Source organism: Pezoporus flaviventris, unplaced genomic scaffold (assembly GCF_033815535.1).
Source record: "Pezoporus flaviventris isolate CSIRO_AGI_PZ_B2104156 unplaced genomic scaffold, CSIRO_AGI_Pfla_v1 ptg000108l, whole genome shotgun sequence".
NCBI classification, from domain to species: Eukaryota; Metazoa; Chordata; class Aves; order Psittaciformes; family Psittacidae; genus Pezoporus; species Pezoporus flaviventris.
The window spans coordinates 821,167-846,079 of record NW_026892656.1 but is presented as its reverse complement, the minus strand read 5'-3'; the positions used below and the strand labels follow the sequence as shown (position 1 = coordinate 846,079).

The following is a 24,913-nucleotide window of genomic DNA, read 5'->3' as shown; positions in this document are numbered from 1 at the left end:
GGTTCTTGCTTATTGTTTTAAAGGCCATATGCAAAGGAATGCAGGTAGAATTTTGACCTGAGTTAGAAGCATAATATTTATTTTTAGGGTTAATTTTTGTGGGCACACAATTAATACACTACTTTTAATATTATTTATTAAAACACTCTTGTATCTATGTTTTTTACATAAGGAAACAAAACCTGGTTTTAATGTGTAAAAAGAACATTAAGACAAGCATTCCATATTAGCTGCATATTGAAACAGTTACCAGAGTAAACCTTGTTCTTTAAAAATGACTGTAGCAACTAGTTGCCGGAGATACCAGAATTTGTCAATATAATATGTACACACAGCGTATCTTTCTGTAATCTTAAATTTCAAAGTTTTAAAATCATGGCATTTAAAACCTCTGTACTGGGAAGGTGGACACAATGGACACTACTTAAGCATTAGTTTGTTTAAAATCAAATTGTTTTCTTACCATTTTAGTTATGTTTTCAGTAAAGTTTTTCTTCAAGTTAGGTTTTGCACATGCTCAAGTATTACACAATGAAAATGAAAAGAGAAAAATGGAGGAAAACTGAAAAAACAAACCAGTCTGGTAATGTCTTATGTAATGTGGTGTCTGACAATTCCTTCAGAGAAAGAAGCAAATGGTTGTCTTTTCTGAGTATCTCTTTCTGAAGGCACTTTAAATAAGACATTTTTGGATAACATTATTTTTGAGAATAGTGGTTTTGAGTTCAATTGTCTACATGGATGAGTCTTAAAATGACTATGACATATAATACATAAATACATATATTTTTCTATTTTTGAATAGCTCAATGGTGATTCGAGATTTAACCTTGCGCAGCGCTGCTAGCTTTGGCTCTTTTCATCTGATCCGCTTGCTTTACGATGAATACATGTTTTACTTAGTAGAACATCGTGTTGCTCAGGCAACCGGAGAGACACCTATTGCAGTTATGGGAGAGGTAAGATAATATGTAAGAGACTAGGTTCATAGATGTTGTGATGAATTTGAGTATGTGTCTTCGCAAATTTTTTAAACATTTATCTGGAACTGTAGGATTTTCTGCAATATAACCTAACAACAGTTACAAACTTGTTTTATTGGTTGATTGTCAGACTCCTAAAATCACACTGGATTCTAACAATCATTTATGAATGAACTTGCTCCTTTACAAATCTGCACACAGATTCATATGCACAGTTTGAAAAATGTTGATCAACGTTCAACCTTTTTCCAGTCTTTGAGAACTGAATATTTTATGTGAAAACTTAAAAAAAAAAAAAATTAGGAAACTGTTGCTTACATGGCTCTGTTTTGAATTCCCGCAAGTAAGTGACATTGACTTCAGAAGTATGGCTTACATGCAGAATTTTGGTTTGTACAATACTGCTTACATACATGTAATAAAAACAGCACAGATCTATATATAGGTTTGCAACACAGTTGATATTCAGAAATGTGATTATTGGTTTAAAAAACAAAATAAGAGTATCAATTCATAGCCAGTTTCTCATACTTATCTATGGCATCTGCAAGGCAAAGTTCATCTCATCCCTCTTTTCCATTAGTTCATCTAACCTTTTATTTTGACTGAGAGATGAATTGTCCTCAAAGAATTGCACTTCAAAAGTGCTGGAAAACTGATATATTTTAAAATATGCTAGATAGTTAATGGCACAGATTTGTTACATTTTTACACTTGAAAGTCACTGTTACATTCTGTATTACTGTTAAATTGCAAGTCATGTTGTGGATTCACTTAGCATCAGGTTATCGTTCTTCCCTCAAGATACACTGATAGGCTCATTTAATACTGTAAATAGATGCTATACTTTGAAGAGAAATTGGAAATCTCAAGCTTTATTTGTCAAAAGTTTTTACATTCTGTGTCACAACATGCTTCAGAAAATCAAAACAACATTGTTTCTGCTTAGTGACCCACTAATTGTGTATTTGCTGAATATCTGCCTTGTATTTACAGTACTACAGTCACTTCATTCTTGTCCTGTTAAGAGACACTGTATATGCTGGACATAAATGTAGTGTAGAGTCTTCTAAAAAGTTTATATAGGTTGACGGTGGAGATATTATGAGGAAGTAAGTAATATAAAATTTTTGGAGGTGAAAGGGGCAGAATAGAATCAATAAATATTCATTAAATATTTAGTATTTAGTGGTTTTATGTTTCTGTGTATTCAATAACCGTCATTGAAATAAATGAGGAACTGTAAGAATGTGGTCCAACAAACACGTTAAGACAGTATAAACTGGTGTTGCATCTGAGCAAAACGTTCTCCTTTGTCTTCCTTCCTCTTCTCCCAGCTTTGGATGCACATATTGGCAAAACTCCTCTGAAAAAGACTGGTATCATCATGTATGGTTGGAAATGTATTTATCTAAATAATGTAATCCTTTCATTTGAGATTCATTGATGGCATTTTGCTCTGCCAGTTCTTAGTTAAAAGAAACTTAAAGGATTCAAGAGAGGAGAGGGAGGAAGGTTGTATATCTAGATTATGAGCAACTTTTTTGAAGATTTTTTTTTTTAATTAATGTAAGGAAAATCAGTTACAAGACTGCAAATCCTTTTTCAGAAGTACCTTTCATCTGCCTCACAGGTAGATTTGCAACACTCTGACGTACCTTCATTTTTGTTCCAAGACAATTAAAGTTGTCTCTGGGAAATTTTAGAAAGAGGTTTTTGTTAAAATATTGTCAGTTCAGAATCAATATCCATCATAATTTATGGCTTTATACAACACATAAATAGCTCACTTTAAGCAACGAAGGCCGTGATGAAGTAAGCTTAAAAAAATTTGTCATCCCCCATTCTAACTTTTGAGGGTTTACTGAGTGATAATTGTCTTAATAACTACAAGACTAGGAAGAAATGGAAAATGAATTACTGCAGAATGGATGTGGCTGCAGAGAAGATCTGCTCCATCTTGGATGCTGTAAGTTCACAATTTGCTTAAGACTGTGTCCAGGTTTTTTTTATCGTTTCTTTTGCAGTTTGGTGATATAAATGCTGTGTCCCCTGGAAATATGGATAAAGGTAAGGATTTTAATCTCTCCTGTGTATAAAGCTAATGTGTCTCTGAGCAAAACAAGTTATGTTTTAAAAATAAAGTAAAACAGAATTTAGAGCTGTATCATGTTTTAAAGAACATATAAATATTACATGGATTAATTAATAAATTATATGGATACATTAGCTATCTATGCAATGTGCAGCATATAATAATCATTAGAATATTATACATTTGTTTGAAAATAAAGACTATTTCAAAAATGCTTATAATTGACACAAGAAATATTCAGATTTTTACACAGAGTTTAGTTGTATCTGATGAGACAAAGGAGGGTAATGTGGGAAGAAAGACAGGAGTATGCTTATATCTATTTTATCTGTAGTAAACTTTCTGCTAAGTGAAAAAGGCAGAATTTCATGTATGTAGTTGTCGGATAACTTGTCAGTAAAAAAGGATAGAAAGAAATTAGTTCATTATAATCTCTTCATGCCATATTTTGACATACGTTCCTAGAGTGACTAGTTGAGTGATTTGAGGTATCTTGACCACAGATCACACAACTAATAAGAATATCTGCCAAATTTGAATCCAAGTCGCTCCAAATCTCTTCAGTTTCCATATCAGTAACTAAAAGTAATAGCTTTTTTGTTCATCATGTCTTAGAAGTGAGAGGCACTTAGCACTATGAAGTTAGCATTGTTTGTTAGAGTTTGTTTTTGAGATTGCAGATATTTCACGCACATACTGTTTCAACAATGTATAACTCAAGTGATCAAGGCTAAAAGTCTGCTTACCTATTTGAGATAATTGTTGACCTTTTCCATTAAAATTTTACTTTTCAGATTGTACTTTGCCAGATTCCTAATCTTACCTGTATTTTTGTATTTCAACTGTTATTTGCAAAATAAAGGCGCTTGTATTAGACTTTTTTTTCTTCATGCTAGTTTTGTGGTGTTTTGTTTGTGCAGATGAGGGCAGTGAAGTTGAAAGTGAAATAGATGAAGAGCTGGATGAAAATGGAGAGCCACAAGCCAAGAGGGAGAAAACAGAGCTAAACCAGGCATTCCAGGTGGGCTGCATGCAGCCAGTGCTTGAGAGTGGAGTACAGCAGAACCTCCTGAACCCAATTCATAATGAGCACATTGTTGCAACTACTCAGACTATCAGACAATGCAGTGCTACTGGAAATACATATACTGCAGTCTAATATGAAACCTCCCCTTTTCCCACAACGCACCCTTTGGGTTTAATATGAAAAAAATAAAGATAGTAAGTCCGAAGGACGACTGTTGTCAAATTTTAGCTGTGCTGAACATTATTTTATTGGAGTTGTTAAATGGAATGGGTGTACGTATTTTGCCAGATCTGTTAAAAAAAAACAAAAAAGGAAAAAAAAAATTTTGTAAGCAGAATCATTTTACATTGGCCGCTCAATATGAAGAGTTTTCTTCCTATCAAATGCAAGGACGATTTTTGCAAAGCTTAATGTTAATGTTTTTGTCCTCTTACAATAATTTAATTTTTTTCATAGTTTTTAAAAATATTTTAATGTTAATTATTAGTTACAATGGTGATTTAAAATAGATGGGGTTTTAATTTGATGCACTTCTGTGAAATATCAAAAGAACTGTTTTCTTTGATTTACACTGGAGGCATACTTGTTTGACAGCAGATGTATCAAATATGTTATGTTATAAAAGGTGCTTTTCATTGGACAACGAGAAGACACTATTTTGATAAAATTGTGAGCATTCACAGGGGGATTTTTTGTAATAATGCTGGAGGGTTGGGGAGATCTCCTAGTTTCTTTCTGTGAGCAAGAAGCAAGCTTATATGACAGAACTGTAACAATATTGTAATGTGTACGTCATAAACGTACCTAACTATCTGACCATCATGTAAACAATGCAAGCTTCCTTTAAAATCAACAGTTCCAAATATTTGCATACCAGTTCCTCTGTTTTGAAGACTAATGATTCTATATGTAGGGCCACTGAACAGATGCTTTTGGCTGTTGAGTGGTACTGTAGTTGTTAGAAACTGAAGCTAAAAAAGAAGTGACTTTATTATTATCAATTTTAAGTGTATGTGCTACTTATGCTGAACTGGACATACAGGAAAACATTCCATTTGGATGACTTTCTTCTATTCCAGGTCTTTTCCTACTAGTGGTTCAATCTGCTGCTCTTAGAAAAGATGATTTATAGAATGCAAGGAATGTAGCAACCTGCATCATTTTCATTTCAGAAATATTACCTTGTTAAAGTGGATTTAAATTTTTACAAAAAATTAGATAAGGCAGTCTAACTGGCACACCTCACTTGTACTTATTCCCAATTGTGTAGAATTTGAATAGGTGGCTAGATGGACCATTGCCATTTAAGAATGTACATCAGGGATCATTGTACCTCGGCTATTACATGGTGCCTTAAACAGAACTGAAGCTAAGACTTAGAACTTTTTGTTATTCTTAACTCTTAAATTAATTCAACAACGTATGCCTGTCATTTTCAAATTGTCGAAGAAGGACAGGTTACATAGCCTTCAAAAGAATAAAAGGACTTTTTTTATTATTAAATGATTTTAATATCCCTCTTAGAATGACAATAAACCTATTTTTTCTCATTTCTAGCTGGATTTCACTTTATTACAAATTTGCTTGGGAATTTGGAAAGCAAAACTAGCTTTAATACCAACATAAAATGTCAAAGTAGATTGACCATAGTCCCAAGCATGATTATATATTTTCTAAACCCTTGCCTACTTTTAATTTTAAAAACTAAAAATAAAAAATGAGCAGGTACATAATGCAGTGCACGTTTTCAATTTCTGTATTTTGTGGGGTATCAGCAAGATACTACATTTTAATGGTTAAATAATGACAGATCATAGAGACCATATTAATTGACATTAAAAACTCAAATTTTTCTTCTTAAACACTTCATTATGCAGACACATGAATTTGCTACACTAAAATAGTGGAATTAAATAAACAAAAAAGCCAAAAAGCGAAGGAGAGCACAAAAAGATCAACTTTGCAGAAAAGACTGTGTAAGAAAATTAGGGGTTCTTTTATTTTGTTTATCTACTGTGTCTGAAAATGACTTTAAAGTCATATATACCAAATGGGAGAAGAGCTTGTAAAATGAACAGCATATTTATAGCAAACAAGTTTGTTGCTAGAGTTTATATATTCTCCAAATACAGCTGCACATCAGCTGCAATGTCCTAAAATTATTGGTGTACAAAATTAAATTTTAATGCCTTTGCAGAACTGGGAGATGAACCCATCCTGCTCATTCTATGTAGGCATAATCCTTACTAATGTCGGTACGTGGCTTCTGCCTCAATAAGAAGTGAGGTTTATATTCATTATTTCTAAACTCATAAATGCACTGAATATCATTATAGATTTTGTTGTCACATATATTGATCAGTGTGTCCTGATTTTTCCTTGGAAATCAGCACATCTGTACCCTTCACCAAAAATGCTAAAACTAAGCTGTGATAAATATTTACTCCCCTTCATTGTGCATTATAAGATGTTTACAAGTAAAATAAAGTGAAGTAATTCAACATTTTTTTAATTTTCAGCATTTTTAGTACTGTAGTACTTGTTTCAGTTTTTGTGTTGATTGACCTGTAATGTTTTCTTATTATTGTCCTTTTTTGGTTTAATGTTGGATTTGCTGTTGCTGAAAAAAGAGTACAATTTTAATAGGTAAATCTAGATTGGTACAAAAGGTGGGACCTGACTATCTTTCATTGTTTAGCTCCCCACTCCACTCAGTTGTTCACTGTTCACAAAGTGCAAAACAAAACTGAACAAAAATCTGATACAAAAATTAAATGTATCTCATAGCTTCTAAAAAACAATGAGTTATCAAAACAAATTGGAACTATCCTGGGTTCAGAAAACTGAATGGAGTCTGTAGTTCTGTGCTTAAATTCTAAACATTTTACCAGATTTTTTTTTAGAAATATTATGTTACTGTAAACTGCATTGTATACTTACAGGTTTGGGGGTCTTCTGCTTTGGTTTTACATTTAGTAAAATTTTAGTCAAACACTTAGATAAAACATTTTGCACATTCTTGCTATTAAATAGTTGGGGTTTAGTAATCATTACACTGCATAGATACAAATACCTCAGTCCATATTCTGTAATGTATAGCATGCGGTTGCATTGCCACACCAGCTCTGAAGTCTTTTGTTAGTGCTCTGGAGAGGTGTAGCATGTATCCACAGGATAGACATTATGAGAGTTGACATGGTTTATGTGTTTTATCTAATACTGACATAGGATCCAAAATAATTATTTTATAGGCATTTCCCCCATTAGCACAAATAGCGCAGTGAACATTGTGGGGGAATGGGTAATGTTGAACTACCTTTTCAAAAGGGCCCAGTTTTCAAAAGTTTTGTATTTATTAAAATGCATTGGTACATTTTCATCTTTCTCATGATAAATCAGATTGAAAGGGTTTTTTTTCTGTTTTCAGTTGCCGTTTCTGTGTTTTGCTCTTGTACTGTAGCATGTTCTAAGCACCTTCTTTAAAAAAAAATCCATAAAAATTGGAAAATAGATTTTAAATTATTTACCTATAGAACGATGATTTACAGTATTACTGCCTTTAGTTCAAAAATAAGAAAATAGATAATGTTTTGTCATTCAGGAATATATAGGTCTATATACAAATTTAATTTAAAGCGAGGTATTTTAAAATATCTAAAAAACTTCTTTGTTCACTTTGTTTTCCCTTGGAGAAATGATCTCATGTCTTTGTCAATCTCACCAATTGACACCTGCACTGTTTAAAAAAAAAATTGTACTAGAGATGCGCTGCAGTCCAGTTTAATTCAGAATGTTTTTACAAAACAAAACCAACCACTGATGGCCATAAAAGTGCTGACAAAAATAGACTTATTAGTAATATGAAGATACAACAGTAATTTCAGAGTTTAAAGCATTCATTCAAGAGAGCAGTATGAACTTCTGAAAATTGGGCCCTTGTCTCTCTAACAGGACATCTTCTTTGTATATGGTTTAAAACAAATCAATAAATGGAATTCTAGTATCTCTGCTAATTGTTTGTTGATTTAAGACAAACAAACAATAAAAACTGGAATAGAAGCATAAACACAGTGCTTAGTTCTAGTAGTAGGAAGTTAATTTGATGTAATGCCTTGCATTAACCCTTTGAGCATTGTAAGGAACATGATGGGAACAAAGCTTTTTAGATAATTAAATTAGTCCACTGAGCATATACTTTGAAATAGCTAAAATAGCTAGTATAGTTGTTTTTTTTAAATTATGTTTAAAGTAAATACTTGTATACTATATGGGGATGTTTTTGTTATAGGAGGCTCAGTAGATGTAGGCAAAATATTCACTGCCATTGAGGTGTACTGTCATATGGAAAACAGTACTTCAGCTCTCTTTTTTTCGTTATTGCATAAATATATAAAGAAAATAAAACTTATGTTTCTACAGATAAGAAGTTGTCTACTTTAAGATGCCTTTAGGAGATAAAGGTTTAGAAAATATATTCAGAAAATCTCCTGGCATAGGTTAGTTTTGGAATACTCTGGTACTGTAAAAGAGAATCTTTAGAAATAAAAGAAGGCTTAGTGAAGAAGAATAATTTTGCAGAATATTTGGTATGTTTGCATTGAAATTTTTGGCAGTGATTGATAAACTAGAACAAGAAATGCACAATTACATTGATATCCCTTCTAAAACTCACTGCAGTAATGGCTAGCTAAAAGATGAAGGTATTTTATTCATTTTCATCTATAGGGGTACAGTTTGGACGGCCCCTACTGAATGTCAGAATTTTAAAAGCAACCTAGAAAATGCACAAGCCTTTTGCCATTTAAAAGAACTCCTTTGTTCTTAGAAATACTGCTCACAAGAACAAAGGAACAGGTGTAGTAGCAAGTAGAGATTCTTCAAACTTACAGATAGAAATACCACCTTACTAAGTAAGAGTACAATACATTTTCTAGTGGTTTCTTGCAATATAAATCAGCAAACACCAAGTGCAGCTGTTCTAGTCTCAGCTAGAAGACTTATTTAAATCTAGCTGAGGGCAAAAAAGGGTTTCATTTTAAGTTATTCAATGGAATTATGTCAGTAGTATAGTACAAGGAAGTTGTAAACATTTTTAGTCAGTTAATGCAAATTTATGCATAATTGATTAACATAAATGCAATACTCAAAGGGTTTTAATTTAACATCTTTTTTTATTCATAATTTACTGTAAATGCTTCTGAGTTTGCATGCCTTGATCATTGCTGCTAGTGATTTTATGTGCCAGTAGACCTGAGTTTAATTTACCAGTTTAACTAAGAAATAGTAAAAGCCACTTACAAAGTGACTGCCTAGTGTTTGTTTGAAGTAAAATATGCCTTAGTTTGAAAATTATCATTTTTACTTTTTTTTTCTTTTTTTTTTCCCCCACCTTTTCGTGTTGAAAAAAGAAATTAATGTTTGAGGATTGGAAGCCCTGAGTAATTAAATATATGATAAGAACTATTGTAGATTGCTCATTAGGGCTGAAATTCACTGCAGAATTGGCCCGATACAAGCCAATGAGCATCAAATAAGCCTCACTTAAATCTAAATCAGGAAAATGTTCTTTCTATGTTCTTAAGCACTTTCTTGATTATGGTGCAAACATCTTACAGGAGTTTTGAGTTCTGGATTAATTTTACTCTGAAATAATAAATATCTTTGTAAGAGGAATTTAGACTTCAGAGGAATGACCTTGCATAGAATATTTAGCAGGAACTCAGTTCAATTCTTTTTGACTCACTGAAAATCGTAAGAGCTTTTTACACGAAGCCTGCTTAGAGGGTTTCCCAAGTTTCCTTCAATATTAATATGTTTGCCTTGTATTTAAATATTAAATATCCATCTTAAAGTAACCCAATTAAACAATTTAAAATATGCTAGAAAAATACCACTTTGTACCAAAGCAAGTTGCCCGTCTCGACTCATCTTCACTGAAAATTTGGATTTACAGTTAATAACCAATGAGGCTGTTGAAGAAACTTTGAGTGCCTTTCAAAACCTTGGAAAATTGTGCCTGAGGTGGTAAACTTTAATTAGGTTAATTCTAGAACTACCAATCAGTAATTTTATCATCACTCAGGGCTTTCTTACCTTCTAGGAAACTTCCTTTGTTGAATTTATTTTATACTGTTTTGTTTTTTTTAAGTGCCGTCGTTTAAATTTCACTTAGTAAGTGGCAGATTACATTATTCAGTCCCACAGCACAGAAACATCTTAACACTAGGACATATTCACACCTTTATTTTCCAGTTGACTGAATATATTATGTAAATGAGGTAAGCAACTTTTTGTAGATTGTATGTGTGAGATAATGTAATGTTCTTTTCCAGTTTTTGGACTACAGTTGAATATACTTTTTAATTATTTAAAGAAGACATCTTTACAGAATAACGTGATGGTTTTTTTGTATAATGTATTTGATTTTGTAAATAGGTATTTCCTGATGTGATTTTTGTGAGAAATGCTAAATCTTTTAGTATATCATGTCCTCTCAAAACTGGCAGGAGCTAAATAATAGTTTGTGGGCAATTTGTATTGTGTACTGTACAATAACTGGGGACCTTTTATAATTATAAAAATATATATTAACTTTTAGTGTGTTGTTTAAAAAAATGACTGGAACATACTAAAGACAGTAGGATTTTTCTGAATATTTCAGACTTGAACTCAGGCTAGCTTTCTTGTGTTTTTCAAAACGAAATTGTGTCTTGTCTTTTAAAATCAATAAATTTGTTTTCTTGTTACAAACACATCTGAATTGCTTCACTTTTTATATAACCAGATTTGTTGGATTGTGGTATTGTTGATTTTGAGAGAAAAATTATTTCAAATTATGCCTTTTAAATAAGACTAATTTTTCATTTAGCAGCAGTGGAACTAAGTGATGAGTGTGTCTCAGACTGCAAAAGAATCTAATATTTTGAAATGTTAATTAGGTACCTGTCACATTCTCATAAATACAGATAGTAATATACTTAGTAATTTCAATATTAACAGTAATTTCCCGTTACGGAGTCAGCTTATTAACAGCTGTCAGTGAGGGGGGCATGTGGACTTTGGTCTCCAGGAATCAGTGCTATCAATTCATTACCAGCATAACCTACTTCTGGAAGTTTTGCTCTAAATATTCTGCAGTATGCCAATGCATTGATGTTCTGGTTGTTTCACAAAATATAGACAAAGGCCTAATCCTATCACGTCATATTTCTTATGGGTCTCTAGTATGTGCTAGAGGCAGTGTTTCATTTAAAGAAATGCATAATGTTATTTTAACTGGGGAGGACCCACTGCGTAATAGGTGCTAAAATACCAAAATTACTATTGGATACCACTCAAAACTATGGTAACGACAAAAAAGCTGCATCCAAAAGCTTATTTTTCTTAGGAAATTCATCTGTAAGCTGTGGTCCTAACACTGCTTATCCTTTAATTTCAGATAAAGACCCGAAGCTTGGTTTAGTACAATGCTGGTTCTTACAATGCATTCTATCAAACGAGAGTGTAAATTTTCTACACCAATGACCAGCCACATCTATGTTTACAGAATACTCATAATTGGTTCACTGTGAAGACTAAGACTTAATTTCCTAGCTGATGTCTCACTAAGACTTAAGTCTTGTTCCAGCACACATGCACAGGAAAGCAATCCGTAGAGGGGCATCTCCTCCTAGGGGGTTCTCACACCAGCCAACAGTTGATATAGCTGGCAGGCTACGTTACACAGTTGGTTTCCACTGACACTGTTACCAGGAAGACCCAGCAGAATTCAGCCTCTGCTGCTGTTTATAATAATTAAAATGGTTTAATTAGTTAACAAGTGAAAGTTTAGTTCAGCATACAAAAGTAGTACAATCCAGACCTCAAAGCATGAAGCACAGCTGACATGTAGGAGAAACTTGGTTTGGAAATACTGGGTACTACTGTAAGAGAATGCACATATAAGAAGGGTAATAAGTGAAGCTTATTTTTATTACTGCTGTAAGGTTATTTTCTGCACAATCTTAATGATATCAAATAAGTGAGATACAGTCTATATTTGCTTATTTTAAGTGTATTTAATTTATCTATAGCATTCACTTCAATTATGTAAAATATCATGTAGGTTGCAGCAATTAGTGTGCATCAGTTGTTTAGTTCTATATCAAGGTCTATGCCAAAAGCAATGTGAAATATGTCAGTTTTTTTTCTGCAAAGGCATCTGACCAAGGCTAGGAAGAACAGTTTCTGGCACTGTTAACAGTAGACTAGATGGAGTTTTTATTCTGACTTGGTTCTGCAGATTTCATTCCAAATTTTGCTAAATTCCATTATGTATGTTCTTCCCCAGCACCTGAATTAACCTACCCAGTAGGACTTCTCTTGAAGTCCCATTCTTGACCTCAGTGTGCTGCTGCTGACAGTTTAATCTAAGCAAATTTATAAGCAGAACTGTTGCTAGTAAGAACATACAGACATTTTCCACTGACACAGTACACAAGATCAGTTCTTTTCCACGACTTTGATGGTCAGAGTTTAGGGCAGACCTAGTAGTTCAGTACTTACTTAATAACTAGTAGTTAATAACTGGGATATACTTTTGGAAATCTAGCTGGAAGTGGTATGAAAAAAATTGCAGCCTCAAGCTGTTTTCTCTCTGCAGCTGGATGTTACCTTTCCCCACAGTGGAGCCACACTGGACACAGTGGATGGTGTCCTGGCACAGTTCTGGTTTAGCCACCTTTGCTCAAACTGCTGCTAAAAGTGGTCTGTGCTGTGTCTGCTGCTGTCGACATTTGTTGGTTAGAAAGTCCTGACAACTTGCCAAAAGTACAAGAGTGCTCAGACTCTATCTTCCTTCATGAAGTAATACTGGTACAAGCATATTTACAACACTTGAGTTGTTAAAGCACAGTTTAACAGAGCTACTGGTAATATTGTGAATACTGTTAAGTATGCACTTCAGAAGGGTTTGTGAACTGGTCCTTTGCTAGAGCTGTAACTTGAGGTTGTATTGTCTTCCACCAATATGAAAAGGCTCCAGAAAACAGCTGAAGAAGCTTCCATAACAGCACATTGATTGAAGTTAGGAAAGAGTTGTGTAGTTGCAACACGGGCCCATGGAAGAGAGAGGATGACTTTTGCTCAGAATGGTACAGTCACTTTCTTTTACTTCCCTAGTGTTCAGCAGTTCCTGATGACTAGAAGTTTAGCCTCCCCATCTTCCTCTAGTTTGACCCAAGAAAACTGAACAGTCAAAACTGAAACGCGCAGCAAGTATCATAGCAAGGAAATAGCACAGCTCTAGCCTGGAAAAAACCACTTTCACCAACAAAGGGAGGCTTGGAGATGAAGAAGTATGGAATGCTCCCCAGGCTTTTGATGGAGGGAAGACAGATTCTATCATCTGGGATCCACCAGTGACTAGCATGATACTAAAGCTGTTTCAGGTTGCTGGCATGACATAGCAAGTAGGAAAGCTGGTCACGCTGGTGTTGCTTAACTGTTGGAATAATGCTCCAACCTATCTCCTGGATCTTGTTTATGGAGGAGATGTCCCCAAATGCTGCTTGTTTTAGAGCTGCCTGGTGCATTCTCTCACACTTGTTAGGTGCAGCTATCTCTTTGCTATAGGGTCAAGTCAGACTTCTCTGAAAGGATTTTGAGAGCATCTGAGTATTACAGTCACAGATGTGACACACAATAGCTTTTGCAACCATACTTATCCTCAGAGATTTCAAAGGTGCATTTTTTTTTCTACAGGAAGGAAATGCTGAATAGTTCTGAAGTTACTTTGGCTGTATGTGTGAAACACAAAAATGTTTTATCTATAAATATGGCTAATCATCACCAAGTAAAAGGTAACATTCCCTTCCTGTGGACTTCTTGTGGAGGGACTTTGAAAGCACGATCCTTCTACCTGTATACCTTCATCCACTTGTTTTTGGCAAGTCCAAATCCATGCTGCTTCTGCACCAACTGCATTACCTGTGGATAAGAAAATGTTGTAGGATGTTTCTGCAGAAAAAATTGCCAAAATATTTATTAATATCTATGCTGAATAATGTAAAAAAAGCTTAACCACAGTTAAGCTTTTTTATTTTCTTCACATTAAAGGGAATTTAATTGATCTGAAATTCCTAAAAGTTTGGATGGACTTTAAAAAAAAAAACCACAACAAAACAAACACAAAACAACAAAAAAAAAGTGATTAAGTAACCAATCCATTATAGACAAAGCTTATTGCGATGTCTGAAAGAGGAAGAACTTTGTATCATTTCACACCTCCAAACTGTGTACCTTTAAACCCACTAGGCAGGATCCTAACTGTAGTGGCTCTTCATTTGAAAAGCAGTGGGGCTGTGCAGACACAGCAGTCCAACTGACTGAAATTCAAACACAGCTTTGACTTAACAGCACTAGTCACATGCCGAGGTGGTTTTTGCAATTGGCAATTCGTGTATCTGCCAAATGGACAGGTTCTGCCTGCCGAGTTAAGTGCTGGTTGACCTGCTCTAGCCTTCAGTGTCAAAAGGAGAGCTTAACAGTAATATTTCATAGAATATATTGTTGCACTATTAGATTTGGTTCAGATTTCCAAGTATAAAGTACTTGCTTTAGCAAGAGATACCGAAAACTTACTGTTTGTGCTATTAGTGAAGAACTAGTTAGTAACATTAATTTCAGACCTACTGTCCTGGGTTCAGCAGTAGCAGTCATGTTTCTCCTCCTTGGTAGCTGGTGCAGTGCAGTGTTTTGACTTTCGGCTCGGGAACAGAGCTGATAGAGATGTTTTGGTTTGGCCAAGGACTTTGTGAGCCTCATGCTCTGCCAGGGAGGAGGGGAAGCTGGGAGGAAGCAGAGACAGGACACCTGACCCAAACTGACCAAAGAGGTATTCCATACCACAGCACGTCATGCCCAGGATGTTACTGGGAGTGAGCCGGAAGGGCTGGGAGACTGCAGGGTTGGAGGAGGTATCGGTCGGAGCTTGGTCGGGCTTGGGGAGCGAGTTATCGGTCAGCGGGTGGTGAGGTGTTGTATTCTGTTCCCTTGTTATTTCCTTTATCATTATTATCACTGGTGGTAGCAGTAGTGATTTGTGTTATACCTTAGTTACTAAACTGTTCTTATCTCAACCCGTGGGAGTTGCATTCTTTTGATTCTCCTCTCCGTCCCTCCGAGAGCAGGGGGAGGGCAAGAAAGGGGGGGAAGTGAACGAACGAATTACCTGACTGGGTTTAAACCACGACACCTACTGATACTGCTGCCTTTTTTGGTAGGCAGTAAAAACCAAAACTAGGTTAAAAATTGTTTTCCTATTACTTCCACAGATCAATTTTAAAACACAAAGGTTGCATTCTACACAATAAATCATTCACAGTGGGGTAGCAGTTTCAGGTGAGCAACATCATGAACAGTGTTTCCAGTCAAATTTTGATGGAAATTGCCATATGAGGGATACAGCAGCACGCTGTATGTTTGACCAGCAACCACTGAAGTTGTTTACTCACACTCTCCAACCTTCACTGTCTCTTTTATCTTTTACCGGCAGGTAGGTAGGGCGGTGGTCTAAGACGGACACCCAATCTTAACAACAAATCAACCAACCAAAATATATCTAGCAGAACAACGACGCCTACTGCTCAACATTGCTGTTACACCTTTATGGTCTTAGAGAGAAGCAGCGCAAGGGAGGGAAAAGCCGAATTATCAGAGCTTTAGTGAGCCTTATCCTTTAACCACCACTGCTAACGCCCGGCCCCGATGCCAGGCGACCTCCGCGCACAGCCCTTCCCACCAGCGCTGCCCGGGGTCCGCACTTGGTGCCACCGCGCCATCCCGCTGCCTCCGTGCAGGGCACAGGGATGGGAGGAAGGGGGTGGGCGTGAGCACGGCGGGGGTGATGCACGGCCGCGGAGGAGGCGCCCGGGCAGCCGGGAGGTGTCGCTGCCCGCCGCCACGCTCGGTGCGGGGCTGAGCAGCTGTGGCGGTGGGGGGTGAGGTTGCCGTGCCGATGCCCTGGGAGGTGCTTGAGCCGTGGAAACGGGCTGTGGGTGAAACCTCCTCCGCGGGTCTCCTCCCGCGGCAGACGCCTTCCCCTGAGCTGGCAGGAGGAGGAGGCAGGCCCTGTCGGCAGAGCGAGGCGGCGGCGGTGTGATCATGGCCGCTCAGTCTTCGTCCACACAGCAGCTGCTGCGCTACAGCGTGAAGTTGATCTTCGCCGAGGAGGAGCTGTCGGCAGGGCTGACGCTCAACAGCCCCAGCCAGACAGCCCTGCAGCTGGAGGTGCAGCTGGGAGACGAGGACGCGGACGTGACCGTGACAGACGGTTAAGTACCGAGCCCTGCCGCGCCGCTGCCGGCCGCCCGCCTCGGCTGCATCCTCGCGGGGGGACAGCGGCTTCGCCACCAGGGCGGCTCCTCTTCCCCGCTGCGCGGAGCAGCGGCTGGCCCTGGAGGGAATGGCACTTCTTGCCTGGAGGGCTCGGGAGCGGGGAAGAGGCCCTGTGGCCCGTCGGGCTCTCAGAGCTGAGAGGTGCGGTGCGGAGCGCTGCCGCTGCCTTCCTTCGGCGCCGCGGCGCCCTCGCCGTTAACGGACGAGGTGCGACGCTGCCTCGTCTCCCCAGGTGTGGGTCGGCGGGGGGCAGCGGCAGCGCAGGCCCGTGCAGTTGGTTCACCTGTCGGAGCAGGTGTCTGTGCTTCGCGCTTTCCTCGGGCTCTGGGGCGGGGAACTTGGGATTGGAACAGTAATAAACTGGAAACCCTGAAGTAATTCCCTCCGACTTTGCTGCTGGTAGGTAGGCTGTGGTAAGGCGATGTCTGCATGCACGCACGCTGCCTCGGAAGTTAATTCTTGTTTTGTGCCTTTACAGGGCAGTAGCGGAGCTGACGCTTTAAAACAAACTTCTTGACTCTGGGTAGTCTGGGAAAAACCTGAAGTTGTTGTATGTATAGGAAGTAGTTAGAAATGCTCTCTTTGAGGTGGGTGAATATGACACCAATCCTGAGCGGGTCTGGACAGGCAATACCTGTTGTGGCTTTAATTTTTCTTACGTGGTCTCAGTAGCTTCTAGAAGGATTGGTGGAATAGATGAATTATGGTCGTGGGTTTTGGTCAGCAGTGTAAACAGATCAGTTCATATGCCAGTTGCTACTGGATTTTTGCTTGTGCTGTCAGTCATTTAACATGTCATCTAGGAAAGCATGAGTGACAAAAACTGACCACTAATCACAGTTAAGACATGATTCTGGCTTGCATCATGTTAATTTGAAGACTAGCCTCTAGTTACTGTTCCCCTGGTGTTTCATTCATCCACACTCATTCTCGCATGCATGCAAATGAAAGACATGCTGGAAACAGTGAAATTCAAAGTTGCTAGATTTGTGGGGGGTTGGATATATTGTGTTTGGAGGTTGTTTGTTCATTAATATTATTACGATCGTCATTATCATCATCATCATCATTTGGAAGGGTTCACATGGGACACAGCTGAAAACTGAAAATACAGAGGGGAGATGTTTGAGGTTTTTTAATGCACAACAGTGCTGGATTATTGTTTATTAAAGGCTTGTTTGATAAGGTTTGGATGAAGGGGCATCAGTGCATTGTGGTTGCTAAGAGAGGGGAAATTTGCAAATCTGTTTTGAGGCGTGAGCTGTCTTTTTTCGTCTTTTTCCTTTCATACAAAGATGTTTGAGCTTACCCTATCAGACTCCATGCAGAACATGAATCCTAGTCATATCTGGGAGTTCAGTAACTTGTTGATTGAATACATTGTGTATTAGGTGAGAAAACCAGTCTGCAAACAGCTTGATGACATAGCCTATTATGAGACTGACAGTATAATGTAGCTTTTCTATTAATATCTGCTCGTTAGAATGATCTTACTATTATTTATGTTGTCTCACATAGGATGGACAATTCTGCTGTGAAAATAAAAACTGTTTTCTTACAAATCTTGACCAGAAGTGATCATACTGTGGTGCCTTTTGTTGTTGGTAAGATACAGGTTATTTAAACAATAAAAGAAATCAGCATAATTTGAAGTGTTGACTTTTTTTTTTCCCTCCATACGTCACATTGAAGTGATGAAAATTACTTCCTTTTCAGTCTCTTTACCTGAATATGCCTTCTGAAGCTATGTATTTGGTATGTTTGGAAAAAGATAATTTGAGTGTAGTTACTGCAATTCTTTAAATGTTGAAGAGGGGGGTTGCTGTTTTTTCTGATGATTAAAAACACAGAAAAACAAACAAACCACCGAAACAAAATCCCCCATTTCTAGTTTAGGATACCATTGACCTTCTTCACCAGTAAGAGAATATTCATCAGGAAACATTTTTGTGGGAATGAAGCAGGCACTTCTTATGTCTATTTTAAAGTGACGAAACACCCCTGTCTCATCAGAAATTACTCTGGCTGCAGATCTGTGATTAGACTGTCCAGACTGCATTTTTTCCCTTGTTACAGCATTCAGTTTATCTGTAGTTTTTATACTTCACCTATTAGTGCTGTATTTGCCTGAACCTGTTCTGTTACTGTCTGTAATGTAATAATGGCAATCGAATATAAAGCTAAGTAAGAATGTAGACTACATTGCATAGCATAGTGTACAGTATACTGCTGGTACTCAGAGTGATGTTAAAGGCAAATGTGTGAGTGGGTTCTGCTGTGGTTGAATGGCTGCTGTAGCTCATGCTCCTTAGTAGCAGTGTCAGTAAGAATTCCACCAGCTCAAGCCTTAACATTTTCCTTTCATGTTGATACACATTGTCGCAATACAATGTATAAAATCAACACAACCACTCTGTTCCTCAGGAAGGAACCTGGAGCAGTAGAATTTCTCCGTAAGTAGAAAAACTGGTTATGATCCAAAGAGATGCAGAGACTGACAAATAAATACAAGATGCTAAAACAAGAAGAATTAAGGATTATGCTGCATCAGGCAATGGATCCGTGTCAACTTTGGGACAGGAGAAAGCAAGAATCTCCACAGTGCAGTGTTAATATATAGAGTGGGAAGAAACAATGGACCTTCTAAAGTACAGGTGCCAAATGGAGCAGGTAAGTATACTTAGAAGTGAGGTGCAGTGAGGCCAGCGCTAAGCTGGAGCTACAGCCATTTGAGAGGAGTATCCATTAGGGAGACAGTGGTTTCTGGTGAGCTGTCAACTCAAGGAGAGCTACAGTTGAATGCCTCTTGTTGGGCAAAGGTATTACCAGTAAGATAAATGATACTGATTTTCTGTGATAGTTCTTCACTGCTGATTTGGAAATGAAGATGTAGTGTGCAAAGCTCTTCTTGAAAGGTAGCTGACTGCTGCTGAGAGAACTCTGACCTTGGGTCAAAATATATTTGAGGGTGCTGAACAGAAGAAGAAATCCTGGTGACTGGTATAGTGCATTGCTTTTGGAGGATGTGATATTAAAAATGTAATTTATGTCTGGTTTATGGAATGATCATAGGAGAACTGCAGAAATTCTGATATAAATAGTGAGGACTTCTTGGAAGAAAGCAGAAAGTTGATGTCCAGGAAGTATTCCCAGGAGACTAAGAAAATCTGGGGCTGCAACCTACTTCTGTCAAAGGGAGTTTAATAGAGCATATGGCAGAGTGTCTTAAGATGCAAATGTTGTAGTGTGGTGGCTTCTCCAGGGCTGGGAGAACTTTTGGATTCCCTTTCCTGTGATAATTGGTATGTAAACAAGTGAGGCGTTAAATTGAGGCCAGTGAAGTTCTAACTGAAGGCTTCAAAGTTTGGCAGTATGGAGGTTTCTGGAGGTTTCTCCTAGCCACAGCAGCTCTACTTTCTCTACTTTACATTCTTGTTCAATTGCTCTGAGAGGCCATTAGCTGCTCCTTCTCTGAAGTATTTTTTCCCCACTTCAACTGATAGCTCTTCAGGCTATTACAAGAAGCTTCCTTGAACACTCTCAAAATTGTACCATGAAATTCTTGGACTTGAGTACTGATTTCAGTTCCTTTTGTTTGTGTATTATTGTACTTCTTTGTACCTTACAAATATCAAGGATATAAACACAGTCAGGATTCAAGCTTTCAAAAAATAAAGCGCATTTGACTCCCCCTTACCTAGAAGAAGCAGTTAACAGTAAGCTCAGGCATGGTGCTTTTAATATAAAACAAGGTTTAGAGCTATTCAACCTGAGGACATGAACCTGGCTGCTAGCAGATGCAGCATCTATGTATTTTAGCACTGAAGTGCAAATTCTGTAGGAGCACATATTAAACCAGCTTTTCACTCATTATCTTTTGCCTGTGGTTACTAGGAAAAAAAAACAAGATCTCCTATATTTTTTTATGAAAGGATTATCGGCTGTACGTCTTCGGAGTGAGGGAGAGACAGAGCAGCTTTGTTGGGTTTTGTTTGTTTGTTTGTTTGTTTTCTGATTGAGCTGATATTTTGACATAATTCAACAGCAGCCTAGAAAAAGATGTAATATTTCTCTCTAGTTATATGCAGAATAGAATCAGCGATACCTAAGTAGGCTGCTTCGCAAACTGTCTTTTTATTAAGAGGACCTGGATAGAAGCTAGGTGAAACCGAGAGAGTAGAGCATCTTCAATTTGAAAAACGAGCAAGCAGTCTTTTTGGAAATTCTGATTATTTTTTACTCCTTACCCTTCATGTTCCAGTGTCTGCAATAAGCTTGCTAGTTGTAAATGACAGACAAATGGTGAGGCTGGCAGATTATTTTCTCTATCTGTTTATAGTAGAAATAAGATTAGGAGGTCTGCAATAAATTTGTGTTTGTTCTTTATACGGGTCAGGTGAAGTTGAAAAACTTGGGTATTACGTATACAGGAGATTTAGAGGGCAAATGCTATCCTTTTTAGATTGATGTTACAGTGTTTCCACTTATGCTTAATTACCTATTTATTTTTTAAAAATACTCTTTAATTATTGCTGGTCCAAAAGTGTGAGCATCTATAGACAGCTATGAATTTTGGAAGAACTGGTACAATAAATGAAAGCCCCAGGAAAGTCTCTTGTATTTTACAACATTTTTACATCATTAATTGTATTTGTTTAAGATCCTTTAGATCTTTCTTAAGAGCTGCCTTTTTGAATTCCAGCTTTTGAACTCGAGTAAGAGATACCCGATTTTTGAACTGATTTTATTAATAACATATATTTTTTGTTTAAAGATGTCACCTACTCTTTCTTCTTCAAGCTAGTTCTGTGCCCCTAGAAGCAGGTGGAAAATTCATATTGACTTCAAGTGTGTTGATCGTGTCCCAGATATGGCAGAACACAAGCTGCAGACAAGCTGAATGGCCGCTTGACTCTCACAGGATATGATAGCTGTTGAGATGCCCTGCTGCCTTTCGTCTTAATAAGTACTGGTATTATAGGCCATATATTTAGCTTTTTTAAAATTACCTAAAAGGGAAAGTATGCAGCACTGCTGGACTCAAGGAGAATGTGTTCTGTTTGTGCTCCAGAACAAGGATGCTGATTAAAACTTTACAGCTTGGAAAGTTCATCACTGCTGGCTCAGTTCCACCAGCTCAGTGATAACAAAACATTCATGGTAGTGAATTTCAGACACGATTGAGATGGACTGTATAGGAATCATTAACCACACTCTTTTACTTGCCCTTGCTTAGTTCCCCTCCCATGCAGTACTTTGTGACTGAATATATTGGATATTTTTTTCCTGTTCCATATTGAAACCAGTTTTATATCCTAAAATATAAGGAGAATAAAAAAATAAATCACTTGCTAGCTGAAATACAAAAGTATCAGGTTTGGATATGGTGGAATATGTATTAATAGTATGAATGTTCTAGTACAGTACATTCACATGCATTGAGCAGACAGTATTAGCATGAGCAGCCTCTGTGTGCTGGTAGAGGGCAGTCACTGCTAGTAGATCTGAACAGCAGAAATGACGTTATTTGCCGTTTGCTTTTCCAACGTGAAAGTATATATTTTCCTGTGGGGCAAAAATCGGTTGCAGGGGAAGTTTGAGCAGACACACAGTTGATATTTTATGCATATAATTTAGGTAACCTCTGAGATGCAGGTGACATGAAGGCTTTAGTTGTCCTTTCCCACTTGTACCTCTTTAGGGCAGCACAAAGGATTTCAGGGAGGAATAAACAAAGCGCTTAAAATTCCTTCTTCTTTTTTTTTATCTCATTCTCAGGGGAAATTGCGGGTCAGACAATTCTTGAAGCAGAATAGGTCATGTGAAGTAATAGTAATGTGGTTGAAGGCAGTATTATGATTAGAAACAGTAATATTGAAATTTTCTGTTAACCCTTTCAGATCTTAGTAGTAAGTATTCCAGTGGTTAGCTGAATGGAAAAATTCCTGAACTTGTTTCATAAGGGTCTTTTTTATTATATCTCAAATGCTAGTTTGCAGATGACGCAGGCTGAGTGGTGCAGTTGGTAAGCTTGAGGGGAGGACCACCATTCAGAGGGACCTCGACAGGTTGGAGAGGTGGGCCCATGCCAACCTCATAAGGTTTACAAGGCCAAGAGCAAGGTTTCTGTGGCTGTTGGGGGTGCGGGAGGTCAGGTGTACTGGGGTTGTGGCAGTGGAGGGATTGAGGGTACCCCTGAGGAGAAGGACTTGGGGGTACTGGTGGGTGAAGCTTGGACATTACCCCGCAGTGTGCACTTGCAGCCCAGAAATCCAACCATATACTGGACTGCATCACAAGAAGTGTGGCAGCAGGTCAAGGGAGGTGGTCCGGCCTCTCTACTCTGCTCTCCTGAGACCCCTCCTGCAGCGCTGCATTCAGCTCTGGAGTCCTCAGTACAGTAAAGACATGGACCTGCTGGAGCAAGGCCTTGAGGGGAGACACGGTGGGGGCACAGAAGTGATCAGAGGGGTGGAACGCCTCTCCTGTAGGGGAAGGCTGAAAGAGTTGAGCTTGCTCAGCATGGAGAAGAGAAGGCTCCAGGGAGACCTTATTGTGGCCTTTTAGTACTTAAAGGGAGCAAATAAATAAGATGGAGAGAGGCTTTTTACCAGGGCTTATAGTGACAGGACAAGGGGTGATGGTTTTACTAAACTAGACACAAGGAAGATTTTATTTTATTTTTATCTACCGATAGGGGTGGTAAAACACTGACAGGTTACACAGGGAGGGGGTGGATGCACCATCCTGGAGACGTTCCAGGATATGTTAGGTAGGGCTCTGAGCTGAAGATGTCCCTGCTCATTACAGGAGGCTAAGCCTTGAAAGGTCCATTCCAACTCAAACCATTTTATGATTGTATGATTTGCTTGGCCTTATCAGCCTCTCCCTGTGTTTGTCCTCTTAACCAGTTCCTTCTCTTGCACTAATTAGCTTGCAGTTTTAAGGTGCAGTTTGATGACCCTTACGCTATTACCGGTAATACATTTTTTTAGGAAGATTTTCAGACAGTTTTCTTTGGCTGGTCTGCAAAGGTTTAAAAACTTCTTGAGTAAATTTATAAAACGATTCTAGCTCTTTCTGAACTTAAACTCTGAATAAGGGCCTTTAAGAAGAGTGTAAAAATTCTCAAGCCTAAATATGAGCTCACAAAATGAAACTGCTGAAACTTTTCACAGCAATGAATTAAGAATCCTAAATGAACCAAGAAGATATTAAATGCCTTGCTGCATAACCATACTTTTGGATTTTGTTACTTCTGCTGCAACTTGAGCCAAACTAAATTATGAACATCTGTGTTTATGTCAAGAAGAGATAGTGTGGATGGAAACAGGTGTAATGAAAAACTATGCATGATTTTTTATTTTTGTGTGCTGCTTTTTAAAATTATTTTTCCTTTATTTTCTAGGTAGGCAACATACATCAATGAAAATACCTGTTTAAGCTTGGACTTAAGCTTGTACCTCTTTGCTTCTAAATATTTTGCAGTGCTGCCTAGACATTTTTGATAAAAACGGTTGTTCTTTAAGGAGTTCCCAACGCTCCTAGAGCAAGGAGATGAATGAGAGAAAAAAAGAAATAATTATCTTTGGTTTTTAGCTCCCAAAGTTAAGAAAGAAGACACTACCATGAAGTTTTTTATACCTAGGAGTCATCCAGTAAGTGCCGTAGTAAATATTTAGATTGAGTTTAAAATGTGTTTTTAATTGAAGGAGGAGTAAGTACTGCCCTCTGACATAGGCGTACTTTTCTTGGTTTGTTTTGGGGTAGAAAAGGGAGGTTAGGAGAGGGGAGGTTATGTGTGTAGGGTCATGGGTCAATGCCAAATTACCTAAATTGCATGCACAGAGATGGTGAGTAGATAGATGCTAAGACAGTTTTATGTAAAGGCCACTGATACTAGTGGAAAGGTTCTTATTGACTTAAAGGAAGCCTGGATCAGCTGCTGCTAGTCCCTTTTTGTGTCCTTTCTCCAACCAAAGCCAGTTAAAGGGATCAGTGTATCGTACAGACAACAAAATGGCAACTGAAAACTGTGATCACTGAGATGATTTTCATAGCTGGCAGAAGTTGATTTCAGCAGCGCATTTAGCACGGTGGACTTCCACGCCTGTCTCTTATATCCTAGAAGCCACCTCTCTTGCTCTGTGTACTACAGATGACTGAATTAGGTTTTTAATATATGGAAGGATTTCTATATAATAGTAGTCTCATAATCATAGAATAGTTAGGGCTGGAAAGGACCTTAAGATCACCTACTCTTACAGTACACGTGCACATATTTGTGTTAGCATAGCAAAAGTTCCATTGCTAGCTCTGTTGGTTTTATATTTTCCTGTTCTGTATTGAAACTTCTGTGATGAATTTTAATGTATTTAATCTTCAAGGGAAAATGAAGCTGTGTGTAAATACATTTTGATCTCAAGATAAATG

General features: G+C 37.7%; 2 protein-coding genes across 7 annotated transcripts in view; both read left to right on the top strand.

Annotated features, from left to right (window-relative positions):
- The window catches only part of RFX3 (regulatory factor X3), a 115,405-nt gene extending 106,490 nt beyond the window's left edge, over window positions 1-8,915 (top strand). For all 5 annotated transcript variants that reach the window (XM_061477788.1, XM_061477787.1, XM_061477785.1 and 2 more), the window contains 3 exons: window positions 806-959; window positions 3,011-3,053; window positions 3,999-8,915. In XM_061477788.1, the coding sequence (XP_061333772.1) occupies window positions 806-959; window positions 3,011-3,053; window positions 3,999-4,237 (436 nt within the window). In that variant the 3' untranslated portion in view covers window positions 4,238-8,915. The remainder of the gene's footprint in view (window positions 1-805; window positions 960-3,010; window positions 3,054-3,998) is intronic.
- Window positions 8,916-16,020: 7,105 nt separating this feature from the next.
- The window catches only part of PUM3 (pumilio RNA binding family member 3), an 86,768-nt gene continuing 77,875 nt past the window's right edge, over window positions 16,021-24,913 (top strand). The window contains exon 1 of one of the 2 annotated variants that reach the window (XM_061477770.1): window positions 16,021-16,415. In XM_061477770.1, the coding sequence (XP_061333754.1) occupies window positions 16,247-16,415 (169 nt within the window). In that variant the 5' untranslated portion in view covers window positions 16,021-16,246. The remainder of the gene's footprint in view (window positions 16,416-24,913) is intronic. The other variant, XM_061477771.1, reaches the window with a different exon arrangement.